At 37.8% G+C, this 22,254-nt stretch overlaps 1 protein-coding gene across 1 annotated transcript in view; it reads left to right on the top strand.

Moving 5' to 3' along the window:
* TYR (tyrosinase) overlaps positions 1-22,254 on the top strand; it is a 69,606-nt gene that overhangs the window by 46,232 nt on the left and 1,120 nt on the right. The window contains exon 4 of the mRNA XM_036321458.1: positions 16,538-16,719. Within this exon, the coding sequence (XP_036177351.1) occupies positions 16,538-16,719 (182 nt within the window). The remainder of the gene's footprint in view (positions 1-16,537; positions 16,720-22,254) is intronic.

Genomic DNA, 22,254 nt, shown 5'->3' with positions numbered 1-22,254 from the left:
AATTGGGATGACAAAATACAACTGAGAGATAGGACAGAAACTTGTTTGAAAGGAAGAATAATGAAGAAAAAGAGTTTTAGAATGGCCTCTTTAACAATAAGAGATACCTGACTGAATTTTAACTTAATGGAAATTTGTTTAAGAAATGAGAGAGAAAAAAGAAACATTAGAAGTGAAGTACATTGAAATGCTTTAGAAAGCCTTGAAAAATCTATATGGCTTCAATTCTAAAAGATTATTCTGTAGGGTAAATTTTTCCATATTTTCCTTAACAGAAAACCAATCAAATAATGATGATATATAAAATATCCATGGAAATGCTATATCCATAGGAAATGCTCATTGGTCAAATTATTTATACAATGTCTTTTTATTATATGACTTTCTTTATTAAGATACTTTAGGTTATATAAGGATTTCTGAAAATATATATATATATATAAAAATTTCTGCTTATAGGATTGGCAAAGCAGAGAACAGAGAAAATCAAGGACGTATGATACAAATGTTATTTCCACCCTGGAGTTAAGAAAGCCCAAGATAACTGTTGTCAAGTACAAAATGTCACAATAATCTAGAAATAACAACGTGGATGAGAATCTGTTGGAAACTTAGAAAAGACAGATTATTAAACTCAAAAATGTCAAAAATGGTAGCAATGAAAGGGGTTTTCTAGCCATATCCTTATACAAAGCAATCCATCAGGAGAAAGATACCTATATATTGATCAAAGGGGGGAAAAAGTGTATTTTTTAAAGCACTTCTCCCTTAAGAAAAGCACTAGCAAAACCCCATTAATCTCAGAGAGAAAAAGACAAGCAGAACAAGTTTCAAGATTCACATTATGGGTTTTGCCTACTGTCTGTCAGCTCAGCTTGGAGTTCGGTGGCAGAATTCTTAGCTCCCTCCCAGGGGCAGCTAATCTTTGCCTGGAAACAGGGCAGGAACTGGGGTGTAGGTGCAAATGTTCCCTCCCATTTCCTAGCAGCTGATATTTTTTCTTTATATAAAAACAAAAGCCTTAGCTGGCTTGGCTCAGTGGATAGTGTGTAGACCTGCGGACTGATGGGTCGCAGGTTCAATTTTGGTCAAGCGCATATGCTTGGGTTGCGGGCTCGGTCCCCAGTAGGGGACGTGCAGGAGGCAGCCAAACAATGATTCTTATCATTAATGTTTCCATCTCTCTCTCAATCTCCTTTCCTCTCTGAAATATATACATACATATATATATATATATATATATATATATATATATATATATATATATATATATAAAAGATCTGTGATCTGAGCAGTTTTTCTGCCTCTCCCTCACTAGCAGCCAATGAACAGCCTGCACTCATGGAGCCCAGAGCACAAACGCGCATGCCCTTAACCTTCAAACCTGGGCAGGCCCACGTGTCTTCTCTTTTGCCTCCTGTTCTTTCCCATGGACTTTCACTAAAGGCCAATGGAAAAGGGTGGGTAAAGGGTTGTGTATTCTGGGTCTTAGATTCCTAGGAATTCTAAACAGTTCCATAGCCCACAGGTAGCTAAATTAATTTGTTAAAACTAGTTTCCCTCTGATCCAGTTTTATGGCTTTTACTCTTTCCTTTCATATTCTGCCAAAGTTGAAACAGGTCACCTATCCTGGCTTTCCTCAACATGTCTTGCCACCCATTAGAATCTGTTTGCCTCATTTCCCTGTGACTCTAGCAAGCTCTCCGATGAGGCAAAAATGTGATTTTCAAACTGCAAATTTTTTCTTACTGTTAAATTGGAATGACGGTCTCTAGCAAGATTTCTACCTCTTTAGCAGAAGCAGACTGATTGCTGACAAGTATTAATTTTCTCCTCTCTTCTCAGTCACAAAGTGAAGGCAATACCAGTGTCTGTGATAGATGTCAAGATGGAAGTAATCAAGCAAAATCCTTGGGGCAAAGAATAGGGAGTGAAGAATGGATCCTGAGAGCAACTGATGAAGCTAAGACGTGACAGTGTGTTCAGATGCCGACTCAGGGCTGCTGTCAGAGGAACCGCTCAATAGGGCTGGTGTTAACGTAGGAATCAAAGTTCACAAGTTAGTATTAGCACTCAGAATAATTCTCGTGGTGATTATTATTATTATGGGATTCACATGGAAGAGCTGTGACTCCCTTCTTAGGCAGTCAATGAGCCCACATGGAGGCAGACGGAAAATGAAAATCCTACTGAATAGTAATATTTTACGTGTATTCTGATCTTTGGCATCAGCAACTGACACATATGGCTCAAAACTAATATGTCATCAGGATGCAATATGAGTAAGAAAGCCAGTGATCAAAATCTGCACTTATAGGTATTGAACACTCAAAATTTTGCTACTGCATTTCAGGTATGTAGGTGTGTTGTTGTTGTTTTTTTTCTTTCAAGTAATTTCAATCAATCCATTTTAAAATATGCCTTTTTGGCATTTATTACCCATTTGTAAAGATTTACTTTAATTATTTAAATTTGTAATTATTTTACAAATTTCTTAGTAAAAATTAGGAACTTTCTATACCACCACAATTTATACACTCCCCTCGTGCTGAGTATTTATATACTTTTTCAAATTTGGCTATTTTGTAGGACATGTGTAATTTTTCATTTGAGTTTAAAAGCAGATGTATGCTTCTGTTATTGGGCAATTTATAGTTATGTTTGGTACAATTTGAGTATGTGAATATATGTTTCATGTGTAAAGTGTGTGAAATCTAATTACTGGCTGGGTTTTTCTTAATTTTATATGTAAAATTTTTCTTATCTTGTAAAATATTAACTTGTCGCCAATTAGCCAAGAAAAACTTAATTTCTTATAGTTTATTATTAAAAAAATAAGGATGTGTGTGTGTGTGTGTGTGTATGTGTGTGTGTGTGTGTGTGTATTCTCTGTTAGTCAGGATTCTATGAGAGAAAATAGAAATACTGGCATTCATTTTAATGGAGAGAATTTAATACAATAACAGGTTAAATACAGTAGAGAAATAAAAAGTGAAAAAGGAAACTGAAAGAATGTGGGGGCTGACCAGTAGAGGCTGAGCGACGGATGAATGGATTACTGTGACACAACGTTTGCTATGAAAGAGAGGTCTAAGGGACTGCCTGGCTAAAGGAACCAGACGGCCTCAATTGCCTGTCTTGTTGGGCTTTTATTGTAGCAGCAGTTTGAGATAAAGTTTATCTTTTAAATACAATCAGTAGGGTAAATTATATTGGGAGGACACATGTGTTTGTAGTGTCCTTTAAGCAAGGACACCCAAAGATTAAGCATAAGAATTCCAGTAAACACCTGGGGGTCTGCACATGGACAGACTTGTTTGGAAAGGTCAAGGAATAATTAGGGGCACTGCCTTTGGCACTCCCCTAAGTTGGAATTCTGATAAACAGGGTGGGTGACCTTCCCCCACTTCCCTTTTCTCAGAATGTCCTCCTTACAAACTTTCCAACCAAGTCTCATGCTTACCCACAAAAGAATAAAGGGATATGAGCTGGAGGTAACAGTGCCATCCTTAGGGCTAGAGAATGATTATAGGTACTGGAATCTAGTGGCTTTTAGAGGACCCTCCCAGAGCTGGACTCAGACTTCTGATGAGGAGACATTGTTCAGTTACTGTTGGTATCTCATGGCACTACTTAGTATTAAAAGAGGAGGCTCATGGAGCAGAAATTCAAACCTCTGAGTAGGGCTCTAGTGAGCTGGCATTGATACTGCAGGAATTTAGCAATTTCTTATAGAATTAGATCTTGGACTTCTGAGGGAGGATTTTAGCCCAACTCATATTGAAACTTCTTAAAGGGAATGATGCTGATTCTGGGAATGCTGATAAAAATGCTGGAAGTTGGACTCTAGGAGTCTTCTTAGGATAAAGAGCAGTTGCTGAAATAAACAAGAAGAAACATGTTCTTCATTTTTCTCATCTATTGCCAGTGTCTGTCAGGGACCCAGCTAGCAAAGGAGTCTCAGCCCCAGTATCACAATGTGAGGTAGAGTGCAGAGTCTTTGGGGCTGAAAAAACACGCTGGCTAATAACTAGCAGAGTCCACCCTCTGGCCATTTAGAATCAATACACACATAACCTCCTACACGTGGTTAAATTTCCTATTAAACCAATGCCATGCTTACACTTTCCTTCCCTTTACAAAGATTCTCACATTCTATCACCAAAAAGCGATAACTAAAGCCCCCAAAGCCATTATATTAATTTCTGATTAATCCTCACAGCATCCCTCTCTGAGAGATGTTACATAATTCTCCAGAATATCACAGCCCATATTGGATATTATGTACTAAAAACAAAATTGTAAAATTAAGTATTATTGATTATTCTTATATGAAAGAACAAAAAGAAAGGAGACAGGGAAAAAAGTTAACATACCAAAATACGTCTATATACATACCCAGACACAAATTAGGTAGTGTGTAAAATTACACTTAGAATAGACAGGGAAGAACATAAGCGTGGCTGCTGCAGACCTCATTTCCATAACAGGTTATAATGCCCTGCTTGTTATTTATTATGTTTTCTCCTAGCCACACCATGTTCTGTTTGTCCTCAGCCAGTGTCTCTGCTAGCCAAGCCCCTTTACCAAGTGAATGGTCCTAACTTCGATGCCTTGAGGATCTGATTTCTAAGCTATTTTGCTTTTTTTGGTTACTATAGATAGTCTTCCATTAAATTTTACTGTTTAACACAGAAATGCTAAAACTCCCCAGAGGACACTCTGAATTTCATACTTAGACTTTCCTACACTACTGTGTACCAACACTCCGAATATACCTTGATAGTCAGGATCAATCACTTCACCCAGTGTAGTAACCCTCTTTCTTATACACATGTTCAGTAGCATGCAGTACCTAAAATGTCCTTCAGTTGATCTTCAAATTCAATGCAATATTACTATGTATCCTTGTAGAAGCAGTCCTACTTGAAAAAAAAATACATAAAAAGCAGACAATTTCAAAGTTTGAATGACTGGGGAAAAATTTGTATGTGGGTTATAAGATGGAGTTGTGAAAGGAACCATTCCCATTTCTACTCGTATTTCTAGCACCTTCAGAGAATGCACATGGGAGAATACTTTGTCAGTAATTCAAAGCATATACTGCCTTTGTAGCATATCCTGCCTTTGTCAGACATGACTCAACTCTTCAGGATGTTTTCACCCAACCGGTACCCTAGCTGAATCTTGAATGGCCAATCCATTCTTTTATTAGGCCAGTTGCTTTTAGGTAATGTACTGCATGGTAAAGCTAAATTCCATATGAAATAGTACAGTGCTGCAATGCTTTTGCTGTGGAATGAGTTCTGCAGTTAGAAGCAAAATTGAGTAGAATTTGTGATAATAAACATTCCATGGGTCCATGGTGATGCTGGCAGAAGCCTATCTACAGAGGAAGCAAATCCAATTGCAGATATTCATCTATTCTGGCGAAAGCAATTACTGTGTGCTTTCTGATGATAGGAGTCCAATGCAATCAATGCATCAGGTGAGTGAATTATTCCCTGCTCCCAAGGAAAAGTGTGTCACCAGAACCTCACAGTGGTCCCTAGTATTAGCATATTTGGCACTGCAGAATGGTTGTAGCTAGGTCAGCCTTTGTGAGAAGGAGAGCTATATTGTTGAGCCTATGCCAAGCTTCCTCTGTCACCATGGCTACTTTTTACCTGGGTTTATTGAGAAAACACTGTTGCAACTTGAGAAAGAGGATGAATGAAATCAACAGAACTTATCAACTTGTCCACCTTATTATTTATAACTAGAGGCCTGGTGCACGAAATGTGTGCACAGAGGAGGGGGTCATCTCTCAGTCTAGCCTGCACCCTCTTGCAATCCGGGACCCCTCAGGGATGTCCAACTGCCGGTTTAGGCCCAATGAGGGATCAGGCCTAAACCGGCAGTCGGACATCCCTCTCACAATCCGGGACCACTGGCTCCTAACTGTTCGCCTGCCTGACTGCCTGATTGCCCCTAACCACTCACCTGCCTGCCTAATTGCCCCTAACCACTCTGCCTGCCTGCCTGATTATGTCTGCCTCAGCCCCCACCATCGCAACTTCGTCTGGAATGACGTCTGGAAGGTCGTTCAGCTATTGGGCCTAATTAGCATATTACGCTTTTATTATTATAGAAGGGAGGGTGCATTTGGACCTGTAAGATAATAGCTTCATAACTATATGTTCTAAATATAAACTTTTATTATTCTATAACATGTATTTTCTCCTCAAATATCCCTTAGATATCCCTCCCTTGAGAATTCTATGGAGAAAGGCAAGTAAAATATTTTTCAAAGTTTTTGTCACTCTCTCAAGACTAACAGAGCCCCAGTACTTTGGTATATCATATTTAATTATGAAGTTCCTTCCTATTTGCATAGAGGTCTCTAAATGCAGAGAAAGGTGGTGAAGATCCCTTGAGGAGAGAATGAAAAGTAGACACCCTAACTGAAGTCACTGAAAGTTGAAGGCAAAGTACACTCACCTATTCCCCAGGTGGAGAGAATTCTAAATGGAATCATGCAGGATGTGCCATTATTCCAGGGGACCATTGTGCAAACTGTTCTCTCTTCCTTGAAATTCTCTATGAGGTTGTCCCTCTCTCTCCATCCACCAACAGAGCCTCTAGCAATTCTTCAAGCCCCAGCCCAAACAGTACTTCTTTTTCCTTCCCATCAGTCAGAGCTGATCACATCTTCTTTTTATTGTCTGTTACTTATCTTCACTGTAGTGCCTATTAAAACTGCTTGTTCATGTATCTGTATTCCCTTCCAGACTGTAGGTGCTTTTCAGTGCAGGAACACTATTTCTAAGGTCTTTAGGTTCAAGACTCATGGCAGCCACTCAGAAATATTTGCTGGACTTTGTGTGGGGAATTGGAGTTTGGGGATTACTAAACACTGCCCCGATTTCAGATAGAAAATGTGCCAAATTCAAGGCTTCTGTTCTATGCAAAGGATGTCCAGGTACCACACACTATTAGCAGCTGGGCTCAAGGAAAAAAAAACTGCAAGGATGGTTGCCATGTCCATTCCAGGCCTCAGCATTCGTTCCTTGTTTTCTGCCACTTGGTTATGGAGTAGAATGTGTCTCTGTAGTCCCTGTTTCTCCTTGATGTGTTTTTCATTTCATGAATTTCACTACAATCACTTTGGAAAATAGGAAAGAAGTGATGACAACCTGGGACATTTATAGGAATCCCAGAGTTCTCACTATCATAGACCCTTCAAGTTTAGTTTACATTGACTCTTCCTGAGATGGTCTGCACTTGCTCCTTGGATTGTCTATACTCTGTTATTCATTGTTTGCTTTATGGGCTTCACTAGCTTCTCGCCTTTCTAGACATTATTTCTTAGCAGAGAACATAGGGATGCTTTCCTTTGCATCAGTTCCCTCCCCATGGTGGAGGGAGATACAGTACAAACAGAATAACCAAGCTCTTTTCCTCAAGTGGCAGTTTATATTTTTGACTACAGAATGGGTGACACTCAGATCACTGACCGTGGTGAGAAATACATTTGTCAAATGTTCACAACTGGCATAGAAGGTTAGAGGAACAGAAAGGGAAAAAGACTTGGAAATCTTTATAGATGAAGATTTGGCTGCAAAAATAAAATAAAATAAAATAAAATAAAAGGTAGGTAGGTGGGTATATAGCTACTATTTTAGAGAAAAACACACAGAAGAAAATTTTTTTCAGGCCTTGATCTATCTTTTCGTGGGCGCCTTCCTTCCAGTAGTCTGAATCATTCGCTGTGATTAGGCTGTCAGGTTGTCAGTCTAGATGGGTCTGCTATCTGAAAGTTGTTTTGTATGATCTTCTTTGTTTTTTAGGCAAGACTTGAACACATTATATTTTTTCTCATCTAAATTTCCAATGATACTAGTATTATTTCTCCATAAATTACTTGTGTATTTGTGTTCCTTCAGTTTCTATAATTGTACATCATACATATCCCTGGGTATCATGGATGCTTGCTGTTCATTAAAAAGAAGCATTTGAGCTCATGCTGAATTTTCCTTCTGCCAGATGGCACCCCTGGTGTTCAAACATTTGTGACCTTCTTTGCTTTCTTGTTTTATTTACAGATATCACCTTTGATTTTTCTTACATTTTTAGTATAGGCCCTAGGTACTTAGCTACCACTGTGTTGGTCCCTTGCTTCCCATCTCTCCAATACAAACTCCATCCTGAACAACACTTCCCTATAAATATTTCTATGCATAACTTTTTTTTTCATGTCATTAACTTTCTCAAATGGCAACAGTGACTCTCATTACATATGGAGTAATTCCAAATGCCTTGTGCTGACACCCATGTATTTTTGCTATTTTGTTCCTGTCTGCTCACATTTCTCTATATAATTAAATGAACTGAGCAAACTTATTTAAACTCCCGCTTTTTATTTGTTTGCTTGTTTTTTATGCGTCTTAATGTGAATACTATTGCCAGGCGATATTTCACTAAAGCTAAGAACATGTACTGCCACTAAACGGCCTAGTTTTGAATCCTGATTCTGCTACTTGCCACTTCCTAGCTGTGTAACCAAGGGCAAGTTTATTATCCTCTTTTTCTTTGGTTTTCCCATTCGTAAAATATGGATAACAAGAATAAAACATATCTCATATGATTGTTTTGATGAGATGAGAAATACTTAGAATAGTACCTGATATATAGTTGGTATGCTAACTCTCACTACTGCTACAAATAACTCTGGCAGTATTGTTGGAAAAAGAGTATGAAGAATACCTATTAAATGGAAATTACTACTAAATCAACTAGCTCTTTCTATATTATTTTATAAGAGCCTCAGAAGCATTTTTTTTTCAAATATATTTTTATTGATTTCAGAGAGGAAGAGAGAGAGAGAGAGAATCATTGATCGGCTGCCTCCTGCATACTGCACACTGGGGATTGAGCCCACAACCCATGCATGTGCTCTGACTGGGAATTGAACTGTGACCTCCTGGTTCATAGGTTGACATTCAACCACTGAGCCACAGCAGCCAGGCACTCAGAAGTATTTTCTAATGAAAAACAGAAACTAATGAAAAGCTTCATGTTAAATGAAGAGAAATTTTGAAAGGAAGTGGGCAGCCTAATCTTCTTAAGAAAAGTAACAGTTGTCTGCTTATAAAGAAGTTCCCTTACTTTTAGTCTAATGATACATTGTGATCTCCAATAGATGGAACTAATACATTTTGATCAATTACTATTTAATGTAGGTCCTCAGTAAATTGAATGTTTTATTTTATTTTATTTTTAATATATTTTATTGATTTTTTACAGAGAGGAAGGGAGAGAGATAGAGAGTCAGAAACATCAATGAGAGAGAAACATCGATCAGCCGCCTCCTGCACATCCCCCACTGGGGGTGTGCCCGCAACCCAGGTACATGCCCTTGACCGGAATCGAACCTGGGACCTTTCAGTCCGCAGGCCGACGCTCTATCCACTGAGCCAAACCAGTTTCGGCAAATTGAATGTTTTATTAATATTGAATATAATATAACATAATATAATATATACCCACTATATTTCTAAAATTCAAATCCAATTATGGTCACTCTTTATCTAAAGTAGCTACTTAGGTGGCAAATTAATTCTTAGGATCAAGTCCAAACTACCTACCCCAGTTGGTATACAGAAGGTCTTTCACAGCATGACCCTTCTCACCTATTCAGTCTCACTTCCTATAGATCCTGCACTTCTTATATTTCATTCTGACCCACCAAAACCACTTTCATTTTTCAACTGCATCAGTGTCCAGGCTCCCTGTGGGTCTGTGTTTTAAATGTCATGCTTCCCCATAATCTATCTACTCACCATGTTTAAATGCATCCCTGCTGTGAAGCTTCCCTTCACTTTGACCACTAGCTGTTCCTGCTGTAATTCCATAGGTTTTATACACATGCCTCCAGGAGTGTCCTTTACATCACTTTGAAATGTATGTATCTCTTCATCACATCATGGGGTGAGACCCATGAGGACAGGGATCCATGCTTCCCCATCCTTGGAGCTTGATATGTAGTGAATACAAGACAGAATATATAATAAATAACAAAATGGACAATTTAGTGACAGGGGACAGGTAAGCTGCACTATCGCCATGTCATAGGTAAGAGCATGGAGGACTTGAAGGTCAATCAATAATATCTATGGAGAGCTCAATGAATAGTCGGTTCCCTACATACATTCAGCTTCCTCTGGGAGGGATGGCCCTTTGTGATACCTTTTCACCAATGCATTCTTACTCGCTATGTTCTTGTGAGTGCAGCCTGGCTCATTTGATTTGAGTGCAATTTCTGCTTAATGCAGTGGTTCTCAATCAAGGTTGCCCATTATCACACATGGGAAGCACCGTGGCTTGTTTTTAATGCGCTCACAAAACAGTTCATAGCAGGGTGCCTTGGTACTTAACGACACCCGTAAGTGTTGACGGGAAAAGGAAAAGGAACCCTCTAAAATGGCCTTTTTTCCTTAGACTTGTAGTTCTTTGGTTCTTTTTGGTTCATTATCACTGACATTTTGGTTGTTACACTAAATTCCCTCAAGTTTCTTCATTAGCTTAAGTGATTTTAATCTGGTTTTCACTCCTTTCCCTGTTCCCTAAGGACTAGTTTGCCCTTTCTACAACTAAGCAAAGAAGTTTTCAAGTATACATTTGAAATTATACTCAATTGAGGTTGCGCCTGGTTGAATTTCTTAGCTGTATAATACGCTTTTCATTTGCAACTAGTCAGCCCTGACAATCTATGCTCTTAAAGTGTCCATTTCTTTTAAAGGTATTGTTTTCCATTTAAAACTTCCTAATACTTCTTAAATGAGTTCTAGCATTAGCCAGGAGCATGAACAAAAGGACCTACTGGCACATTGTTATTTCAAACTCAGAGGGAGGCTCTAAATATTTCCAGTATTCACAGCACAGCAGGTCATGAATCTATTCAATGGTTGCTCTTTCGGCCTCCAAATTCAGGTGTTGGTTCATTTAATTATACACTCATTTAAAATGGTTACTTCACTCGTTGCTTAAAATCCTCCACTGGCTCGTCATAGATTTCCGACTAATATTCAGACTTTCTACCTTTCGTAATGTGTAGAAAGGCCCTACACTATCTTGGTTTAGCCACATGTACCCCCATACATCCTTACTTGTAGCCCTTCTGAACTACTTGCAAGGCCCTGATGAAAACCTCTTTATGCTTGTGCTTTCGTCTTCCTACGCTGCCTTTCATTTCTATTTCTGTACCCAGACTTCTGCTACTGTTTTCAAAACTAAGGTTCCAGTGTCCTCTAAGATGGGGCACCTCCTTGACAGCACCTGTACTGGTTAATATTATGTGTCAATGTGTCTAGGCATGGCACCCAGTCATTTGGTCAAACATTATTGTGTGTTTCTTTCTCTCTTTCTCTCTCTCTCTCTCTCTCTCTCTCTCTCTCTCTCTCTCTCTCTCTCTCTCTCCCTCCCTCCCTCCCTCCCTCCCTCCCTCTCTTTCTCAACAACTCTGATTAATACACCACCCATTCCCCACTCAGGCGCTATCTAGTCTTTCTCTGTTCCTCTTTTTCTGCCTACTTGTTTATTTTGTTTCCACTCTCTCTTTCGTTGTATTTGCTAGGCTAGTGCACACCCTTTCCTGATCTTTTTGTATTGTATTCATCTCTGTTCCCTGAGTATAAACTGTGAGACCTGTGAGTCCTTAGAGCAAAGAAACATTTTTTGGTAATTACTGTGTAATCAATGCACAAAGAGCTTGCATTTCAAGATGAAGGTCAAGCACAGCCCCTTCCAAGTTGCCTTTGAGAGATATAATCTGCACATCAGTCCTTGATAGAAACACATGCATTCTCACAACTGCAGAACACACATTCCATCACCCTACCTAAACACACAGAAGGCAAGTGCATTTCCTATAATTAGCAAGAGACCACTCAATCCAGTCTTGGTTGTGTTACTAACTACCTGTGATGTTTAGATTAGAATTATTTACTCTGTAAAATGAGGGTTTGGGGAGGAAAGAAAACATAAATTATTACCTTTCAGGAACTAGGCCAAGCACTTTATGAATATTCTTTCATTTTATCCTTAAGCATTATTCTACTTTTCACTTTATTTCATTTTGGTTCTCATAACTATGTTAAAATATATAGTTCTGTCCCTATTCTACAAGAGTAGATTTCTTTAAATTGAGAGGATTTGAAGGAGTTCTCTAAGTTTAAATGAAGTTATTTATTGTCATTTATTCATTAAGGTTTGGTTCAACAGATAAATGTTTCAAAACTAGGGCTATAGGGATAAAACAAATACTGGAAAAGAAGTGAAAAGATAGGAATCCACTCAGTGTGTTTTTAGTAACTAGAATTTTGCCTGGATTTCTGGAGGCATCCCTAGGTGTAGTTTTCAAAGACAATGTGATTATCACTTCATCTGCCCTGGCTTTTCAGAAAGATGACATCTGAGAAAAATAACCCCATACTCTCATCTTTTTATTGTCTCCCTACACTCATAGCTTCCCTTATTTACCACAGGCTGATAGGGTCTCCATTTATATTTCCAGAGTAAATCTCGCTCTGAAATCCAGACCCAAACATCCAGCTTCCCACCTGACATCACCACTGGATGTTCCAAAAGCATTTTCAAGCACAGCCCATCAACACTCAGGATGTTAACATCCCTTCCTCATGCCACACTTCTCCAGCGATCTACATCTTGGGAAATAAAAATATTGTTTCTCACAGCATAAGCCAGAAAACATGGAGTCTTCTGGCACATCTCCTCCCCCAGCTGTACTGCTTGGATAGCCACACATCATCTCTTCGCCTAAACATAGCGTCTCGCTGGTTTCCTCATTCCATGCACATCAACTATTAGTGCCCATCAGCCCCTTCTCCACAATGCAAACTGTGTAATCTTTTAAAAATGATGATCTGGTTTGGCTCAGGGATAGAGAGTCGGCCTGTGGACAGAAGGGCCCCGGGTTTGATTCTGGTCAAGGGCACATGCCTGAGTTGCAGGTTCAATCCCCAGTGGGGGGTGTGCAGAAGGCAGCCGATCAATGATTCTCTTTCATCATTGATGTTTCTACCTCCCGCTCCCTTTCTCTCTGAAATCAATAAAAATATATTTAAAAAAATTATGATCTGTTTATGTTAATACCCACCACCCCAGATATAAACAGTGGCTTCCTAGTACTCTTAGGAAAAACTACAAATATTTCTCATGTGGCATCCACTCCCTTTCATGATTCAGGTCCTATTATTCTCTGTAGCCTCATTTTGAATGATTCTCTCCTCACTCTCCATCGACATAATGGTCATTTTTTAGTTTCTTGAACTTATTATGTACCTCTCATCAAAAACCCTTTGCAAAATATATCCTAGTCTTCTGGAACACCTCTACCATTTCTCTAAATACTCATTCTTCAAATCTTGATTTAAGATATCTTCAAACTTTCCCAGAGTCTGGAGACTAAATGAGGTCTCCCTAGTTTAAATGAATCTTGGTAAGAGGATATTCACACCCTCCCCCCCAAATGGCAGTGTGATTATCTAAGTTAAACATTAGTATTCCAAAGTGAGGCATTTTTAGACATGGTTCGATGAAATTAACCGATGATGAGAACCACCAATGGAGAATTTAATCAAGATTAATACCTTCATTTTTAAAGGTTGATAAGGTGGGTGAGCACATTAATGATTTCATCCATTAAACCTTTTGGTGCTAAGAATTGATGTCCTTGTCTTATCTAGGTAAGGAATTTTTTATTTCTGGGCAGAAGCAAGATTTATAAATTGAACTATAGTAGCCATTTTTCTCAATTGACAAAAGGCACAATTTTTGCCTTGAGCCTTTGTCTATTAACTCATTGTATATTGGGCTGTTCCTAAATCAGTCAGTTTAATAGGGGTAGGGGAAAGATTAATTATCAGAGAACCTCCTTCCCATTAAAAATAGATTTATTACCAATTGAATACCAGTAAACATTGATTAAACACGGTTTAGTAAAAATAAAATGCCTTCTAAAACATTAACTACAGTATAATTATTTTTGTTAAAATATATGTGTTATATATACATAGTTTTAAAACTAGATATAACAAAATATGGAGCAATTAAATGTAATTTTTTGTTGTTCTCTTTTTGCTTGTTTATATTTTTTGAACTGTACATAGGGTGGGGAAAATAGGTTTACAGCTATTCATATGAAAAATAATACAATATTGAATAAATAATAATACAAGACTAACCTCTGTGTTTCATATACTCACAACTATAAACCTACTTTTGCCCAACCCTGTATAATGAATAAATAATGCTTGTGAATAGAACACTATAGAAGTTAAAACAAAAAGACTAATTCATAACATTTTAGGAACTGAACAGAATTGGGGGTTTATTTGTTAAGCCCCCAAATATGTGTGCCTCCATTTCCTCAAATTACTGGAGGAAATGGAGGCACACATAGAACAACTAATCTTCTTGAATCCTCTCCTTTCACATTTCTGCCTAGCAAAATAATAAGCATTCTTAAACATCCAGCTCACATATGCATGGCTCCAGCATCTCTGTTACAGCATGTCTCATGTCTCTCACCAACTGGAAAGTTCTCTAGGGTAACATTAGTAATGAGGAGGAGAAAGAAGGGGGCTGGGATGATGACAGTTTCTGCTCACCATTTGTCAAGCACTCAGTCATGTATCCTAGGTTATTTTAATGAATCCTCACAATACCTTCATGTCATAAATATTATTCTCATTTGGAAGATGCAGAAAAGGAAAGTCAAACAGGTTAAGAAATTTTACAAATTTCCCCTTGTCACAAACAACAAAACTCAGGTTTTTACAGTTTCATGTTTCTCCAAAACTTGACATACAGTAGGTACTCAGTCAACATATTTAATAATTGAGCAATTTAGAGAGCAACTGATATTTTCAGTGTCTATCTGTGGCCTGCTGATACCTCAGTTAATTCACAATTAAAAATCAACTTTGACCAGACCTAGCATTTGAAGTCCAGATTCCCTATGCAAATATAAGTGTTTCCATCACAGAAAAATGATCACCACTCTTGCTGTCTGGCCTCCTTCTTCTCTTCTTTATTGTCTTTCAAACTGTTCAAAATGTGTGCGGGGGTGTTTTTAATTTTTTTAATTCCTATTTCAAAGCATCACCTTCTTAAAAGACTTCACCCTGTGACCATGTCCTAGCCTTTTACCTCCTACTTTAGACTAAGTAAAAATAGCTGTACTTATTTTTCACTCTCATAAAAACTATCCCATTGAATAATCCCTTTGGAAACAGACAGGACAAATATTATTACTTTGATTTTAAGGATGAGAAGGTTAAGTCTCCATGAGTTTCAGTGATTTGCTTAAAGTCATACAGTTCTTAAACCACAGAGCTAGAACTCCTGGGAGTTCTCTGACTCCAGATCTAGTGTTCTTCCTTCCGTGTTACATACATAGCCTGATAATCCAAAGGCATTCTCCTTGTCACACTAATGACCCGCCGTAAATTCTGCGAGAGCTTTAGCTTCTACTTCATTCTTACTGGTCCTTTGTGGTCTCTTAATATTTTAGCTATTGCTCCAGAGTTTAATTGAATGCAAGAGAAACTAACTTCCCTGATTTAAATAGGGAAATAATTTGCTGAGCGGATATTGGATAGGTCAGGAAATCATGGAGAAGCAGGTTCAAAAACAGGTGGGAATCAGGGAGGAGGGTAGCAGCCAAGTCATTTGCCAAAATGATGCTATAGAACACAGGGTACCCCTGGACAGTAAGTACTTTCCTGGTACCTCTGTCCTTGCTGAGCCTAAAAACTGGATGTTGTTATTGCAATTGCCACTGACAACTACTCAACTGGTTTTCAATAGTCCTTGCTTCTTTGTGTCAGTATGTGTTGTGTCAAAGTCTTGGAAGGGTATGTCTTATTGGCTGAATATTAATCATTGGTCAAACTCTAGCTTAGGAGGAGTTGGGAAACCAAGTAAGTATTTTTAGCCTCTCGTGGGAGGTGAGCTTTTTCTCCTCCAAGATTCATTCAGCATATACATCACCAAGCATAACAAGAAGGTTGAAATAATTAAAGTTCCCAACCATGACCAGAAAAATGACCAATAATTAATAATTACATTATGAATTTCAATTTAGTTTTGTACGTTCTTTCTTTGGGCTAACGTTCTTTGACATGGGAACATATTTAATTTATAACTATGACTCAATTGTCACTCAACCAATAATTACCCTTGTTCTGCAGCATTCTGAAGGATCTAAACCTATCATGTAAGTTTCATTTATCTTCTAAAAAAATTCCTGTTTCAAAGTTTTCTCTAATATTTCTTTCAAACGAATGAGTTTCATCAGGGCCTGACAGCATGAACTGGTGCTTTACAGAATACTTGCAAAAAATGAAAAATATATTTGGCATCTTTCCAAGTCTTGGGATTTTAAGATATGTCTTGTTATTTTACTTTAAGAAATCCAAATATTTTCTTTATAAATGATATGTTTCTGAGTCTGAATAATCCTTTCCTCTGCAGTATTTTTGAACAGTGGCTCCGAAGGTACCGTCCTCTTCAAGAAGTTTATCCAGCAACCAACGCACCCATTGGACATAACCGGGATTCCTACATGGTTCCTTTCATACCCCTCTACAGGAATGGTGATTTCTTTATTTCATCCAGAGACCTGGGCTATGACTATAGCTACCTACAAAAAACTGGTAAAGTTCAATTTCTTTCACATAAATTGCTGAATAAAGTGTGACCGATTTCTTCTGAGAGAATACAAAACCTATGTTTATACAACGTTATCACCAAATCCTTTAAATTGGGAAAGTGCATTACAGCCCCAAACTTATTACCAAGTTATTAGTACATGAACCAAGTTGCAAGGGTTTTCCAACTCATATTCATTCTGCTTAATATACATTTCATACATGAAGGCCATGGGAAGAGACTAGAATTAAAATCAGTGGGGAAAATGGGCTTGAAATATGACTATCTGCTGACTGTGGTGTGACTTCAAGTCCATGAATCTCAGTTTTTAACCTGAAATACTGGGATCAAAATATCTCATATAGATATTTTGATTAAGGAGCCTAGTGCATGTAGCAGTTTTGAAATCATCTTTGGGAACTCCCTGCTGGGTTACCAAGAAAAAATCTGGACATTTTATTATTCAAACCCAAATAATAATAACAACTTATGATAACTGCTATGCTATGATTAAGATAGAGATATAAAACTCTAGAATTGTAATTAGATCTGGGTTTTAAGTACCCTTTTTTAGTAGATCTATATCAGTAACTTCTTGATAATGAACAGAGAGTAATGTCTCCCCTCACTCGAGAGCTTGCTACATGCAGATTCCATACATGCGTTATTAACCAACCTTATATTAGGTACGTCTCATTATCACTAGAAAGAGGTGAGAATACTAATATGAAAAGAATTTAAGTGACTTTCCCAATATTAAACACCGGTATGTGGAGGAGTGTGATATCAACACTGCTTCCACTCTAAGAAGGTCAACACCCAAAAGCTGCAAAACAGCATGTGGTTTGTGGGTAAGAGGTATTCAACAAGCATTGACGTTTTATTATAGTCATTGATAATTTGTGAAAACATAAATGGATAAATAAAATGAACAAATGAGTGACTTTTATCAACTCTTGTGCTAGACTTTAGTGACATAATGACTGACCTAGTTCCAGACCCCAAAGAGCTCTAAATTCAAAGTGAAAGTCAGACAATTGTGCAACGTAGGCTGTGAAACGTAGGCTGTGTTAAGTGTAGTAAGAGGGTCATAACCTTTACAGAGAAGAAAACAAGGACTTCTGAGTAGTTCCATCTAGAAAGACAAGGCAAGGCCTTGAAGGAACAGCAGGAAGGTTGCAGATAAAAAGGGGCAGGGAATACCCTAAACCAAAAGGATAGCAGGAAAAATAAAGGTGGAAAGTGATATCATATATATCAAGTGCTAAATTCCCTTATTTGAGTAGTATGAATGGTGGGAGATTACACTGAAGAGCTACATTTAGCTATTCCACAGTAGCTGACACATAGTATTTTTTTATGTTCCAAGAACTCCTCTAGGAGGCTGTGTACATCATTTCCTTTAACATTCATAACTACCCTGCGAAGTAGGTACTGTTATTTCTTTTTCCTTTTCAAGGTGAGAAAACAGAGGCTTGAAGAATATAAACAACTTGTCCTAGTCCATCTAGTATGTGGCATAGCAGAACCACAATTTAGGGCCAACGAGAGAATGTGCATTTTATCCTTTTGCTCTCCTTTGGGGAACCACTAAACAGATGTGAGTTCAACTGACCTATTTTGATTTATCTGAATAGCATAGCCAATGGAAGGCACACTGAAATGGCTGGCAGAGAAGATCAGATCTTTGAAAACCTTAAGAGAACAGGGGATTTTGCAAACTGTGGAGGTGTGGTAAGGGGAGTGGGTCATAAAGAGGGGCAGTCTCATTTAATGCTTTCCCTTTCTTGTGTAAATACCCATAGTACATAATGAGGGCAGCTTTCCAAAGATTCATCACTTAGGGTTTTATGATTTCTCTTTTAGAACATGCCAGACTCTTTCATTGACTCGTGTTTTTGAATATGCTCTTCTCTCTGGCTAAATTCTGATGCTATTTATTCATGTCAAACTCTCAGATATCAAATCATTTATACATATATGTAGCCATGTTTATTCATTCCTTTACTAGAGTTACATGGCTATTTTCCTGAGGATAAATCTTTCCCTTCTCTACCTTGGCTGGGAGCCCTACAAGATCAGGATTGATATCTTGAAAGCTTTTCCTAAGTACCAACTGGTATCTGGTATGGAGTGAAATCAATGAATTTGTTTGAGTTTAAGTGATATTTATCACAAAGGGTGGTATCTCTTAACCAATACAAGTGAAGCTTGTTAGAAAAATGTCATCCCTCTTAACACCCAGGTCATTTTTTGATATGTATTTTTACATGTGTCAAGTCTTCTATTACACTAGGTTATTTTCTAAGTGGTTTTATTGATTTATTTATCCTTTCTGCATACATATGTTTAATAACTACCTTGAACAAGATGTAGTCTAAGATACTGTGGATACAGTATCAAATAACACAGCCTCTATCTGTACAGAACTTACATCCTAATGGAAGAGAAAGGCCTTAAACAACTACTTACCTAATGACTCATTTAGAGATGTCCCATTTCTAGAGATCAACAAAGCGACGTTTCAGAGGATATCAGTATGAGAGGAAGAATTAATTGTTTGATAAAGGGCTTCTCTTGATTATGGATTTTGGCCATAATGTTAGAATACTGGAAGCCTTAATAAACTGTAAACAGACCATGGTCAAATTAGAGTTTAAAAAAGATCACTGTTCCTGCAGCTTATAGAAAGTTTGTAGCAGTTGCAAAGCATATTTAGGGAGGCCGGCGAAAACACTATTATAAGTGTCTGCGGGAGAGAGGAAGGCAGTTTGGCTTGCAGTGGGGGTGGTAGGAAAGGAGGCAGAAAGCACTAAAGAATTTGATATTATTTTGCAAAGAAAACTTACATAATTTGAAAAAAGGATTTTTATATGAGGTGAGAAAGAAAGAGATACGAGGGTTGCCTTTAAGCTTTCTGGGCTGTGAAAATAACGAATGGTGATGTAATTCACAGAGATAGCAACAACAAGAGCAGGGCCAGACGCAGAAGGAACCTCATAGTTGCTTTTGTTACGGAGTGAAAGGGAGAGATATGAGGCAGCAGGGAAAATAAGTTGCTATGTCATTTCTATTCTGTTTGGTAGGTGAGTAAATTGAGACCAGAAGGATAAAGTGACTGGTTTTAAGTCACAAAGCTAGTAAGTGGCAAATATTATATTCCAAACCAATTATCTCTCTATTACTCCACGGAAGAAAGGGTCCTCCTTAACCCACACATGTCTTTCACACACATGTTTCACCTCATTGCTCCTTCCCTCATGTCCAAATGGGTACTTTTTACTGAAAGGCAACCAAACCCATTGGAGGAGTAAAGGAAGAGGAGACTCAAGTCACAAAAAGGGCTCAACAGTATCATTTATTTCTAGTTAAATTCTTTTAAAATGAAAGGAAATCATATTTATTATGTAACCTCTATTTATTCTGCATTTTGTCAGATATCTTAAATGCACTATATATTAAAGTGATTAATAGCAACATATGCTAGGCCTTTGCAGTCCCATTTTCAAAATAATTTTAAACTATATTAAAAATTGATGAAAAAAGTTTTCACATTTTAAAATTTCTTTTTTTCTTTTACCTTTGTTTGCTTTCATGGTTTAGATATAAATTACTATAATTCCAACTTATAAATCTTTTTAAATAATTTACCTCATGTGTGCCATTTGCAAGTGATTGCCCCTTCCTGATGAAAAGAAACACTAAATTTCCATATTGTTCGAATTATGCTTAATGGGTTCTAAGGTGTGTTAGAGGTATCTTAGTGACAGCGGGCAAAAGGACAGTGCCCGGGAAGAAGGCAGCTAGCAGCAGTGGACAGGGTTTAGCCCTATAGCCCCACTTACACCACAGGAGCTGCACTCTTATCTCCTGCGAATGAATACTGGGCTTTAATATACAATCAGTTTTTAATAAATTCCCCTGATTACAAGACACCATCCCTGTTTTAATTTTCCTGAGCCTTACTAAGTTTATGGTTAACAGTGAGACTCTCATTTTAAATTTTCCTTTGTGTTGCTAGCCAAATTTTTGTTTAGTCTATTAAACAAAAAATCCCTTTTCTCCTTGGTTTGTGGATCTCATTTCTACTTTATGTAAGTCTTACATATAATTGTAACTCCAGAATACGTGAAGATGCTTCTCTATCTTTATTGTAGTAGGCATATAATTAACTTTTAAAAATAATTAGAACTTTTTGAAATTCAAAAGGCAGAAACTCAACAGGAATGAACGTAGATGAAAAGGGAATTTACTGGTTTATAAAATTCAAGGAAAGTCAGAAATTGGGCTGACACTGAGGGAAAGGGAGAAGCAGGGAACTAAGCACCCTAAAGACGGCCTCTCTCATTCTCTGACTCTTGTTATTCTCTGGCTCTGGTCTCTGCTTTTGGGAGTGTGCTGACTTCTTCCTTCCTGTCTTCCACATGTTGAGTCTGTTATCAGCTTCTGAGCCATGGACTCTCAATCACAGCACAGTGAATCCTGAGTAATGATTATGATTGGCCCATCTTAAGTCAATGGTCCCCCGCATATGAACTGCCTATCGTGGAGGAAATGGGTCATAAAGGAAAGTTATAGTTCCTGCATCAGCAAGGTTGGACAGGTGAGGATAGGGAGCAGATCTAGTTTCAAATATCCAAGGCTTAAGTAAGTTAATGTATAGCTCAACTAACAGTCTTGGTATGTTGTCCAGTTTCCACTTTATAATTTCAGGAACCAGAGCCACTCCTTTCTTATAGTTCCACAAGACCTAGGGTTTAACTTGGACCACGTGATCCATGATGGCTCGCTAAGACACTAACCACAATCCAGCTAAATAAGCAAAAATAAAGAGGCATACCATTTCTTTTTAAGGATACTACCCACAAGTTGCATATATTACTTTTGCTCAACACTTGAGTCACATAGCCAAAATTTGCTGCAAGGTGAAGCCCAATGTGCACTCTTCTTTCCTTTGTATTACAAAATGGATGTAGAATATGTTAGATTATTTGATGAGTAGTGATGGGTACTTCAAAATCAAACAAAAAGATACCATAAATTGTTACCTTCCAGGAATAATAATGTAAGACAGGAAATGTAATCATAGCCTAATACTTGGTTCAACTTATGAATAATATCTAAATACTAAAAATAATAAAAATCATGATTTTGTTATATTAAAAAGATCAAAAAAAGAAGTTGTAAGAGAAGCATCGAACAGACCGACAAACATCAGAGGGAAGGCAGAGGAGGGTGGGAAGTGGGTCTAAGAGATCAATCAAAGGACTTGTATGCATGCATATAAGCCTAACCAATGGACACAGACAGTAGGGGGGGAAGGCATGTGCTGGGGGGTGAGAGCGGGTGGGGAGAGGTCCATGGGGAAAAAGAAGGCATATGTAGATATGTCTTCACAATAAAGAATTTAAAATTTTAAAAAAAGTTGTAAGAGAACCAAACTCATTATTTACATTTGAGGAATTCCAGAGATAATCTTGATAATTAAGAAATAGCAATATTTGCCTGTTATTTAGAAATTGGGAGACAAATACTAGAAT

The sequence above is a fragment of the Myotis myotis genome, unplaced genomic scaffold (genome assembly GCF_014108235.1).
Source record: "Myotis myotis isolate mMyoMyo1 unplaced genomic scaffold, mMyoMyo1.p scaffold_m19_p_10, whole genome shotgun sequence".
In the NCBI taxonomy this organism is placed as follows: Eukaryota; Metazoa; Chordata; class Mammalia; order Chiroptera; family Vespertilionidae; genus Myotis; species Myotis myotis.
This window is presented reverse-complemented; position numbering and strand designations above follow the sequence as displayed.